Source organism: Malassezia restricta, chromosome I (assembly GCF_003290485.1).
Source record: "Malassezia restricta chromosome I, complete sequence".
In the NCBI taxonomy this organism is placed as follows: domain Eukaryota; kingdom Fungi; phylum Basidiomycota; class Malasseziomycetes; order Malasseziales; family Malasseziaceae; genus Malassezia; species Malassezia restricta.
Genome location: NC_040193.1, coordinates 1,410,325 through 1,421,705, shown reverse-complemented (window position 1 = coordinate 1,421,705; position 11,381 = coordinate 1,410,325). Strand labels below are relative to the sequence as shown.

General features: G+C 49.9%; 5 protein-coding genes across 5 annotated transcripts; 2 read left to right on the top strand and 3 right to left on the bottom strand.

The window, feature by feature from the left end:
• Positions 1 to 1,219: 1,219 nt before the first annotated feature.
• MRET_0835 (cathepsin D) lies at positions 1,220 to 2,356 on the top strand (the record flags this gene model as incomplete). Its single annotated transcript, XM_027627462.1, has 1 exon — positions 1,220 to 2,356. One exon carries the CDS (start codon positions 1,220 to 1,222, stop codon positions 2,354 to 2,356), a length of 1,137 nt encoding a protein of 378 aa, XP_027482961.1.
• Positions 2,357 to 4,772: 2,416 nt separating this feature from the next.
• On the bottom strand, positions 4,773 to 5,372 carry MRET_0834 (uncharacterized protein; the record flags this gene model as incomplete). The annotated part of the gene is made up of 1 exon (XM_027627461.1): positions 4,773 to 5,372. The coding sequence occupies one exon, from the start codon at positions 5,370 to 5,372 to the stop codon at positions 4,773 to 4,775; it is 600 nt and encodes a 199-aa protein (XP_027482960.1).
• Positions 5,373 to 5,640: 268 nt separating this feature from the next.
• On the bottom strand, positions 5,641 to 6,854 carry MRET_0833 (uncharacterized protein; the record flags this gene model as incomplete). The annotated part of the gene is made up of 2 exons (XM_027627460.1): positions 5,641 to 6,388; positions 6,415 to 6,854. 2 exons carry the CDS (start codon positions 6,852 to 6,854, stop codon positions 5,641 to 5,643), a joined length of 1,188 nt encoding a protein of 395 aa, XP_027482959.1.
• Positions 6,855 to 6,894: 40 nt separating this feature from the next.
• Positions 6,895 to 7,842, top strand: MRET_0832 (3-dehydrosphinganine reductase; the record flags this gene model as incomplete). Its single annotated transcript, XM_027627459.1, has 1 exon — positions 6,895 to 7,842. One exon carries the CDS (start codon positions 6,895 to 6,897, stop codon positions 7,840 to 7,842), a length of 948 nt encoding a protein of 315 aa, XP_027482958.1.
• Positions 7,843 to 7,884: 42 nt separating this feature from the next.
• On the bottom strand, positions 7,885 to 10,107 carry MRET_0831 (zinc finger protein, C2H2 type; the record flags this gene model as incomplete). Its single annotated transcript, XM_027627458.1, has 1 exon — positions 7,885 to 10,107. The coding sequence occupies one exon, from the start codon at positions 10,105 to 10,107 to the stop codon at positions 7,885 to 7,887; it is 2,223 nt and encodes a 740-aa protein (XP_027482957.1).
• Between the last annotated feature and the right edge of the window lie 1,274 nt (positions 10,108 to 11,381).

The window sequence follows — 11,381 nt, the reverse complement described above, 5'->3', positions numbered from 1 at the left end:
CACTAACACTAACACTAACACTAACACTAACACTAACACTAACACTAACACTAACACTAACACTAACACTAACACTAACACTAACACTAACACTAACACTAACACTAACACTAACACTAACACTAACACTAACACACTTACACTTACACTTACACACTAAGATTCACTTTATACAAAGACACTGTCTCACGCTCTCTATCTCTCATTGACTCTCTCTCTCTGATGCATTCAAATGTACTTCCTAATTTCTCTCTACTTGCCTACTCTTCTCGTCTTATTCTGCTTCGTCTTCTCTCTCTCACCTCCTCATCCTTGTCTCCCAGCACCCCCTCCCATTCTTATTCTTCCTTTTACTGTGTACTTTTTTTGCTCTCTCCTTTTCTGCTATCTCTATTCTCGCTCTACTTCTCTCCCTTGCTCTCCTCTCTACTCTACTCTCTCTCTCCCTATTCGGTAACGCCGCCCTACTCCTCGCCCTACTCTTTCCCATTTATGCTTCTTTATTAAAATGTCCTTTCTTTTTTCCTCCATTTTCCCTCTCCCTCATTGGCTGGTTTCCATTTCTCCTTTTTTTTTCTCTCTTGATCGTCTCCCTCCCCTCCCATTTTCCTTTCTCATTCGTCCCCTTTTAGGACCCATACGCCCTCTGTACGCCACCCACCCTCTCCTCCCTCTCGTTGGGTCAAATTTCCCCTTCCGTTCCCCTCTTTTCCCTCCAATCAGCTTTGTTTCCCTCCTGTCCTCCCTTTTTTGACACCCCTATTCCACTTTTTTTTTCCCTGTCCATATTGCCGCCCCGCCCTCTTTAGCCCTCAAAATTGGTCCTATTACTCCTTTCGTATAGCCTTTTTCCATCCAATCGTTGTCCCTCCTCTCCCATCTTTTTCCTATTTGCCGCGCCCTTTCCGCTCCTCTAGTCGCCCTTCTGCTTCCTTCAGCCCTCCGAATGGGTCACATTACTCCTTTCGTCCTCCTTTCGTCCAATCAATGTCCTTCCTCCCCTCTTCTCCGTCTATGTCTCTCCGCTTCAAGCTCTTCCCTATGTCCGATCCTTGCTTCTCGGTGTAATTGGGGCTGTGTTTCCTCTTTCATCTTCTAATCCGTCCCTATGTCCGCATGCTACACGCTTTCATTCTCCGGCATATCAAGAATTCGCACCTAGATAAGCTCTCACTCCGGCCTATCTATCTCTCTCTATCAATTACATCTTCTTGCTCTTATGCTCCTTCTTCCCCCTGCTTTGGCTCTTCTCGTGGGCGTCTCTTTCGCCTCGGCCTCTCAGATCACTCTTTCTCACACTGACAGGTCCAACCCGGACTCCTTCCATGCCGAAAGGCGCTCTCTTCTAAACAAGTACGCCGGCTTCGCAAAGCGTCACTTCAACTCCACCGGCCAACACTTGGACATCGTCGACTTGCATTACGCCGACAAACAAAAACGTGCCTCCGGCAAGACCTCTCTTCGTTACAACACCTACTGGACCGGCTCCATCCTTGTCGGCTCTCCCCCACAACCTGCTCCCGTCGTCTTCGATACCGGCTCTTCCGACCTCATCCTCGACAAGTCCTTCTACAACCCTAAAAAGTCTCTCTCCGCCAACAACCTCAACACTCCCTTTGATTTCTCCTACATCAATCTCCATGTCTACGGCGACATCTACTCCGACCACGTCGCCATAGGCGACGTCAAGGCCGACAACGTCCCCATCGGCCATGGCAGAGAAGACTTTGACGGTGATCTGACTGGCGGCAAGTTTGGCCTCTCCTTCTCCACTGCCGAAAACAGTGGCTTCAACGTCAAGCAGGACCCCTTCATCTGGGCCGCCAAGAAACAGAACCCCATCCAATCCAGCTCTTTCCAGTTCACTCTTCGCCGCAGTGGCAAGGCCACCCTCAATGTCGGCGACGTGGACCACTCCGAGCTCGCTGGTCCCATCTCCTGGGCTGACAAGAACACCGACAAGTCCTTCTGGCGAACCTCTGTCGAGCTCAACGGAAACAAGATCGAAAACGCCATCATCGACTCCGGCACCAATGTCATCACCGGCCCCAACGACCAGGTCAAGGCTGTCCTCGACCAGCTCGATGGCGTCTGGGTCGAGCAGTCTCCCGACGGCACCTACCAAGGCCGCTACAGCTGCCAGAACCCGCCCAACTTGCACTTCACCGTCGCCGGCCAGACCTTCAAGCTCTCCAGCGATGCTATCAACTTTGGCTACGCTGGTGACGAGTGTTTCTTGGCTATGGGTGGCACCCTCGGCTTGAATGACTGGATCCTCGGCTCTCCCTTCATGGAGCTCGGCTCCGTCATCTTTAACTATGACACGCGCCGCATGGGCTTTGCCAAAGCCCGCTAATCTATGCCGCGTCCGTATGTCTGTCTGTCTGTCTCTCTCTCTCTTTCTCTCTTTCTAGGCCGACATACCCGCCTCTTTAGATATCCCGTTACGATGCCAGCTTTTCGTTAATGCTTCTTGATGTAGCTCCTCTTAACGTGTTGAATGTTTCCGATTTTTATGCAATTCTGTCCCATCGATTGAGCATCGTACCACTGGCGTCCCGCGCCGCATGCCTTGTTCCGGCTTCCCATGGCCTGCCTTCCTCCTCGCCGTTGCGTGCCTTCCTCTCCACTTACCCCGCACTGTCACCTCATTTCGAAGAAATGCTCAGGGCCTTGCGTCGATCCTCCACTCCCTCCATCCCTCTTGACAACCTATCATTTGCCTTTGCTTCCTTCCATCCTTGCCGCCGCCTTTCCCTTTGCCATATGCGTGCTTCATTTCTATACCGTGTTCATCTCTTGTGATGCACTGGGTGGCTATGCTAGTCCTAGTCTGTCTTGGCCTTTCTTCTCCTCGCTCTCTCCCGTCCCCTCTCTCTCCCTCTCTCTTTCTCCCTCTCTCTCTCTCTTTTTCTCTCTCTCTTTCTCTCCTTCTCTCTCTCTCCGCCTTTCTCTGCTCCATCACATCATTCTCTCTATACATGGTATCTCCTATGCCTTGCAATCGCCGTCAAACTTGCCATTGTCCAGCTTCAGCGCCACGGCAGACTTGATGTTGCTCCGCCTCACTTCGTCCACCTGGTCCACATCTCCGTCAAACTGCACTTGTCCTTCCCACCTGCGTCCATCTGGTGGCAGTTCAGGTTGTCCCTCTTGGCAGGCGCGGCACTCACCGTGCCACTAAAGGCCATCGCAGAAAGTATCGTAGCTCCTGCAATCTTCATCTCTTGGTACTTGCGTGTTGTTCCTTCTAGTAGTGGCACTCACTGATCTAGTATGCGTGGTATGAGTTGCCTCTTGTCATGCCATATTTATGCGTCCAAATGTGGCGTTGAGATATTTCGGACTTTTGGTTGTTGTTCGCGCTCCACTTTTTAAATTGCCTTCGTGTGGATGGTGTCCTCTCGCTGAACTACGGCGACAACGCACGGTGCCAAGACCTGGTCCGTGCTTTCGCATGTGCTCATCTTTACCTTGATGCACTTGGTGCGGCATGGTGCACATCCCAGCTGCGCACATGCAGTCACCCTAGAGCCCTTCTTTGGGTCTCGGTGTGTTTAGAATCAAGGTGCCTGGGGTCCACGCAATTAAAATTCGGCACATTTTTGTGTTTGCTGGTTCAAGCGCTTACGCCCGGTGGAGGCGCACGTCCACCTGCCGTGCGCACTGGCTCTATGAACGAGCCCAATGACTTTGAGCGAACTAGCACGTTCCGACACGTACTTCATGTCGAGCGTACTATGAAAGGGACGCTTACACCGTAAGTAACCAACCTTGTCCATGCCGGGTTGGTCTCCGACACTAGAAGGCTAGCTTCGATCGCCGTACTTAGCAACAATCATGAAGACCGTGAAGACCCTGTTCGTCAATTCCACACTTTAACAGATTTCCCATTCACTGACGACATGTACTCTCGCTGATGCACGTCATGCGACCAAAAAGAAGAAGCACCTTCGGTCGGCTCGTGACGCCACTTTCGCGAGTTCTATCATGACCCGCCATCTAATATACAAACGTCTACTCCCTTTCGTTAAGCACTTAGCAAGGCTATCCATCGTAACCAAGGACAGTCACCAACTGTATCTTCCCATTTCGAAGCACCCTTTCCTGAACAAAAATCATCATGAAAAGCCGTGCGCATGCACGCGTTCGGTACCGCTACTAACTTTAAAAAAGCAGCCATTTGAGGCAACCGAGGCGAAAGCGACTGTTGCGCAGAAGTCTGAAGTGGGCTGGAAACCCGACTATATGAGCCACTAAAAATACCACTGCATTGTCATCATGTTACACACACGCCTCTTTGTCAAGCCGTGCTTTCCTTGTCGCTCTTGCAGCTGGCATCAGGGTTGGCCGCGGTACACCTGCCACACTGGAATCAGGGTCTCAGCTATTCAAAGTGATACTGCTCTATTTATGCTAGAGTCATCCGCTCATTGATCTAAGTGGTCTGCTTTTCCCAGTGTCACTGGGATCGTTCTCTAGTACTGCATCTGCTCGCACAATACACGACATCCCGGCTCGCAGTCTCATTGGCTCACCCGCTCTTAGTCTCCCACCATCACATGAGAATCCCTCCCCAAAAAGTTTTACAAAGCCCCGCACATGGCTACGAATAAAAACGGGAACCATGAGCTGATTCACACTAAGCCGGTCAGACCGTCCCTCTTTCTCGTCAGTTGTCCATCGGCAAACCTACATAGGCTCGCTAGAACAAAGCATGCGAATAAAAATAGCAGAGAACTACATTAACTGGCAGCACATATGCTGAGACTCTACTTGCAGCTGTCAGCCACATCGTCGCCGAGGTAAAGGTACTTAGAGCCCTCCTTGTCGCCCTTCACGAGACGAACAGACTTGTCGTCGAACTCCGAGACCATACCCTGAGCAGCATCGTTCTTGTAACCACGCTGAGAGATCAGTGGCGGGCAGGTAGGTGCGCCCAGGGGCATAGTAAACCACTGCCTGCGAAGAGTCATGTCGCCCTCCGAGTCATTGCATGCGCACTTTTCCAGCGTAACACGACCCTCGCCAAACGTCTTGGGCTCCAAATCGCTAGCCTGAGGCGCCACAGAGCCAGCTGTTACACACATCGAGGCATCATCCTTGCTGCGGATCTGTCCGATCACGGCACCAACGCCAGTACCGAAGTATTTGTCCGAGGGGGCATCACACTCGTAGAACTCGAACTTTTGGCTTGTCTTCGAGACCTCCCGAAGCACGTTGTCATCGAATTCGTACGTAACCTTGCTGTCTCCCTTATGACCGAGGAGGAAACCTGCGTTACCAACAGCCTTGCAGTTCAGCGACCTCTTAGCAGGAGCAGCCTGGGCCAAGGCAATGCAAGCGGCAACAATAACAAGAGAGAGCTTCATTTGAAGATGGTGAAGAAAGTAGCACGGGCGATCGTCTTCACGTATATATGTTTCCAGACCAACTCATTCATTCCATTGATTCGTAGGCACGAGGAAAACAAACCTCGAGCGGATTTCAGATTCAAACAAAAATGCAATTTCTGATTCGCTGACGGTCCAAAGATTTAAACCTGAACTGTGGCAAGTCGCGAGACTGTCGTTCGACAGTTGGACTAGAGAAATTTGATTGGCCAATGTTTTCAAAAAAGGAACGTAACATTCTCTTTGTTCAAACACCAGATTTACAAGGCATCCTTGGGGTTCCTAGCGATTCCCGGCCTAGCCCCACCGATAATGTATGCCCGCCACGTAAATTAGCAGACTCTTGTAGCAAAGCGATATCGAGTCCTGAAGCCAATCCTTGCGCAAGAAAAGATTCTTGCCAAGCGGTTGAATCCATTCGTTCTGAAAAAGGAACGGGGTTCAATATTTTCGTCTCCTCTACCTCCGTAGTCCTGTTCTTATACATCCAACGTCTCCGGCGTTGTCGCTGAGAAAGGTTTTGTCGCTTCCTGTGAGGTCTCACGGGAGCACAACATTTAGATGCTGGCAATGCGTATGAATACACAATACGTTCGTCCTCACAGTGCATACATTGCTTCAAGATCAAAGCACATTTCTTTTTTTGTTGTGTAAGAGTGCGGCTTGTTATTCCCTCTATCATGGGCCGATAGCAGTTTCGACAAACACTGTGTTTGATAGATGGGTCAATTCGGATCACTGCTCGCTTTGCTAAGGCAAAAAAATGCCTCATGCTGGTGGAAATGTCCTCAGGCGCGCTAAAATCGGCATGCACCAAATTTATCATTTCAGCGCAGCATGCACGCTGGTACATGAAGTTAAGAGTATGAAACACATCAGCATTAGGAACAAACTTGCTGGTGTCCTTAGCATTCTTTTGCTTCGCATTTTTATTAGATACCGTCTTCACCCCCTCAGATTTAGGCCGTTTTATGTACGACAAAGAATGTATTTGTCTGCGTCAGCCATGCGTGGCACATACCTTTTTAACGAGCATAAGTCTTCATCTGTATAGGAGAAATCATGCAATCTGTTTTGGTCCTCGAGGAGTTCGTCCATTCGAACAGCCACTTTAATCCGTCTCTGACGTTCTTCTTCTAGGTCCAGATTTAGCAGACCATGTAGATCTAAAGAGTGATTACAACGGCCACAGGCTGGCCATATTTGCATGAGGTCGTGCGAAGATATGGTTGCTTGTTCTCCTGCTTGCACAGGCAATGATGTCGGAGGAACAGCACCCTCGCATTGACAACTGTTACTCCCTGGTACAGAGACATTGACTGCAGTATCATAGGGCGAGTCGGGATTCGTTGAAAGATCCCATCCATGCAAGCAAGGGGAATGCCTAGCTACCTTGACAAGAGCCGTTGCCTCAGAGCATTCTTGCGCTCGGCTTATATGAGCAGGGTACGTCCATGTCATAGAGACAGACAAGCCGTATGTGGAGATCCTTCTGGCATTGATGTGGTCTTGGGTCCTTTACGGAAGCTTGCTGCTAGGCGCTAGCTATGTCCTGCTCAACTCGCGCCGATCAAAGTGGACTGCGCACGGAAAACACGTCTTTATTACAGGCGGCTCACAAGGACTGGGCCTCGCTCTTGCCAAGCTGCTGGCTTCACGGGGAGCCCATGTGGTCATTTGTAGTCGGTCTGAATCCAAACTTCGAAGCGCCTTGAAGGACGTGGAATCATGCCGTCAGTACGGGTCTCAACATCTTTCCTACGTTTCTGCTGATGTCTCCAACTTTTCTACTGTCTCATTAGCTATCCAAAAATGCTCTATGCCGATCGATACAGTGTTTTGCTGTGCTGGTGCTGCACATCCAGGGCTTTTCTTGAATCACACGGAGGAGGAATTCGACAAAGGTATCCGCCTCATATACAAAACGGCTCTGTGTACAGCTCATGCTGCAGCTGCCTACATGAAACAGAACCAAATTCCTGGCAAGATTATATTTACAGGCAGCGTCTTGAGTTTTATGGGCATGTTTGGCTATTCTCAATACTCTCCTATGAAATACGCTATCCGAGGTCTAGCAGAATGCCTTCGCTCTGAACTACAAATGTATGGAATTCAAGTACATATGTATTTTCCTGCTACAATCCTTTCGCCAGGTCTGGAGGAAGAAAACAAAACAAAACCTGCTCTTACACTGGAAATTGAAGGTCAAGACGAGGGCCTCAGCCCTGAAGCATGTGCCCAGCACCTTTTGCGGGGCGTGGAATCCCACGAGTTTTCTATCACGGATGGTATCATCGGTCTGTGTTTGCGCATTTCCTCGGGAGGATGTGCACCTGGCAACCGTCTCCTGTTCGATTCCATTCTTATGGTACCAGCCAGGTGGGTCCTACTTGCATGGCGTCGTTTTGTGGCTGATCGTACTGTCCGGAAGCATTCATGTAATAAATAGTCCATACAAAACTTCTATCATATATGTACAACATTTTTCTTTTTACACGTTCGTTTTCAGCTCACTCGCTTTGACACCGCATGTGCTTGCTTCACTCTTATGATGGCGATTTAGTGCATCCAATCGCGCAAATGTCTTGCCGCATCCTTCGCATTGATAAGGTTTAATGTTCAAGTGCAAATTATGATGCCGCTTGCAATCATGAGTTCGCGCGAAGCTTCGACCACATCCGGGCCACTCACACTTGAAAGGTCGCTCGTCCATATGAGAGCGCATATGACCCCGAAGGTTATACTGCCGCGTGAATGTGGAGCCACAGTCTGGAAATGGGCAAGTGAAGAGCGCTTCTGCCTTCCGCCTCGAGGCCGATGCTGCTTGCGCTGCAGTTGTCGTAACCACAGGTGTATGCGTCTGTGCTGCCATTTGCATCGCACTCTCCGAAGACTCTGATTTCATCCTGGTATGAGACAGGCTGCTCTCCATAGCACGCTTTAATTGGTTTTCACCAACTGGCTGCTTTGGACCAAGCGTCTCCACAGATACACCCAGAGAAGAGGGAGTCATAGCATTTGGACTCGCCAACGGGTCCGCCATAATGGGAGATGCACCCACCGTCTTGATAGGCGAAGAAGCACATCGCATCATCCCCACGGACCCCGCATGCAGATCATTCCCCATAAACATATTGTTGAACAATGCTTGATCCTGCCGAGTCAGGTCCAAAGACTTCCCCCATGCGCCCATGTAATCCAATTTCCCATGACCACGAAAATCTTCCGAAATAGCAGCTCGCATATGACGCCGTGCATTCATCGAAGGGTACCGCACCCCCCCCTGCAGCGGCGTCGATCCCGTGCCAGAGTAGTTATAGGCATCGAATGGGTGCAACGTATCGTTCTTGTGTGAGTGACCAGGATTGAGCGGGAAACGCCACTGCGACATACGAGTGGCTGCCTCGATCTGGACCATTTCATCCAAACTCCTCTCAGATTCAGGCGTCATGCTACGGGTCGATGCATGATAAGGACTCACAGAACGGGAACTCCGTCCACTTGTGCAAGATCGGATAGGTCCAGTGGAGCTGCTCTCTTTAGCTTCGTCCAAGCAAGGTCCATACAAATTTTGATCCGTCAATGCACTAGCCAACGACTGATCCATCAGAGACTGAGGATCGGGTGCCTCTTGGATAAATATGGTATTTAGGTTGAGTTCCCCGGCTGAATTCGACTGCATAGGATCTTTAAGAGTTGGTTCCAATACAGTCGTTTGAGATTTTTCATGGTTTGTCCCAGCCGGGCTCTGCATAGCCGCCTGGGACGATACTTGCGGCGCAGACTGCTCGTCTGCATCAAGGTTGAGAGACTCCAAGTTGAGAGCCGAGTCATGCTCATCCGTAGGTGCCAGGTACATGTGGTCTTTATTAGGATGCGGACGATTACTCAAAGAATCGACCAAATAAGACAAATCATCGATGGGAGAAGTTAAAGCGTCCACCGAGGGTCCTAGCATAGAAGGCGTGCGCGGACCAACATCCGATACGGAGCGCCTTTTTTTCCATCCCACCACTGGCTGAAGCATCGTTGTAGGAGACTCCATTTTACTATCCCCCATAAAGCCCATATTGACATCCAGCTTCAAAAATCCCTTCAAATTAGCTGAATTTTGTCGGCGTGCATGTTCGAACGGAAAGGAATTGGTATCCGTAGCAGCGCTTTTCCCCGCCGTATTGGATACATTGTTGGGTATGGAGGGATCTGGATGAAAAAAGTTGGCCACGGCTGGATTCATCTGTGCATCTCTCGAAGCCTCCAAGTCAATCGCATTTGTATGTAGGGAGGCTTTTAAAGACGATGGGGTTTCGCCCGAAATGCCCATCATGTCCAATGAATCTTGGTTACGTGACGATTGACTGGCGTCAGATACATTAATAGTAGGCGTTTGTATAGCTGCGGGCGCCGGTACAGGATTCGGCTGTGTGACAGGGTCAGTTTGCATATTGCTATTCCACATAGGTGCAGCTTGACCAGCAAGTTGTGTGGTTGTTTGTTGTATACCAGTCAGAGGTACCTGGTGGTTTGCAGGCTGCGAAAGCATTCCAGTGCGTGATAGGGCACTGAGATCATGCGAACCTGATCCAGCAGGTGCATGCTCTGGATAAAATGGTGCAAATTCAAGTTGAGAAACAGCTGCCGCGGGATACGTGCTGGGCCCCAGCAGATCATAATGGGGCCCGGATGTTGGGTAATTCCAGGTCAGGGTATCCATACGGACGTAGTCTGGCCAAAGTAGAGCCGTACAGAGTTTGAACAAAAAATAGATCTGGCAACGTGGTAATCAGCACTCGCAAAAGAGATCTGGGATGAATTGGCTTGATTCTACAGGGCACTCCAGGAACCTAGCGCAATAATTTGCATGCTTTTGAATGAAGACAAAATCGAGCCAGCAGCAAATGTTACATTTCGGCACGAGTTTTGCGCCTTCTGACACATCTGCGACAACCTGTAGGGGAACCCCGCAACGCAGGACAATACAAATCTCATGCAGATCGGTCCATTCATCAAGGCCCTTTTCGCATCGCAAGGCCCCCCAACGTGACCGCCTCAGCCCCGGTTCCAATCACAAAAAGGCTGCCATTTTTTATTTAGTCATAATTTTTTCATCCTGCGGCTGAAGAAAGACAACCGCCAACGTGTGGTGTCAGTCTCAACAGACTACCTCGGATTGGATTGGTTTGTTTCGTTGCTCCTGTGAGCTGCCGCATCTGTCCGATAGGCCTTGGCGCTTCGAAGAGCCCCGTGCGCAAGAACCCCTACATGATGCGGCAGATGAGCTGATAGGACATTTGCCTTTAAGCTCTTCCAAGAGCTCGTGGGAACTGTAATCGAAACGGAATCACTGAAGCTGCCGTGTTCCTATGTCTCGTGAAAAGAGTTTCGATGCAAGTCCGGTGCTATTGATAGGCTATGCGATGTGAACACAGGCATTGGCAGCATTAAGGAGTAAAGTTTGCACATGATGAGAACAATCATGATACAACAACCTTCTTTTATCATTGACGACTATGTGTACTCGATTTGGCATCAAAGACCCGAGTTTGCTCACTCTGCTACCTGGCATACCGAATCCAGACGTGAGAATCCACTTTGCAGCGGGAACATTCGAGACTCGGGCCTTGGCTCCATTCCTGCCCCCAGCTCCCCATCAGTTGGTCGTTAAGAAACATGTTCTCTCTCACACGCATCATATCACAGGCGCCTCGACAAGCGCAGTGCTTACTCTGATTTGCATCATCACAATTTTTTTTGCACAAGGGGCATGTGTGATGAGCAGAATACTACATGGTGGAGCAAATCTCGGCTTGGCTACCAAAATTTTATGGCCTTCAACTGCGTGATGCGATTCTCGGAGAAAGGTATGCGCGTATCAATTTTGGCGATGACGAGGTCTATGTCGTATTGGCGGCAGTTGCCACTTTTCTCGTGCCATCGTTGTGAACCTTCTGAGCTACGAACGGACGATGATAAAGCACTACACGGAAA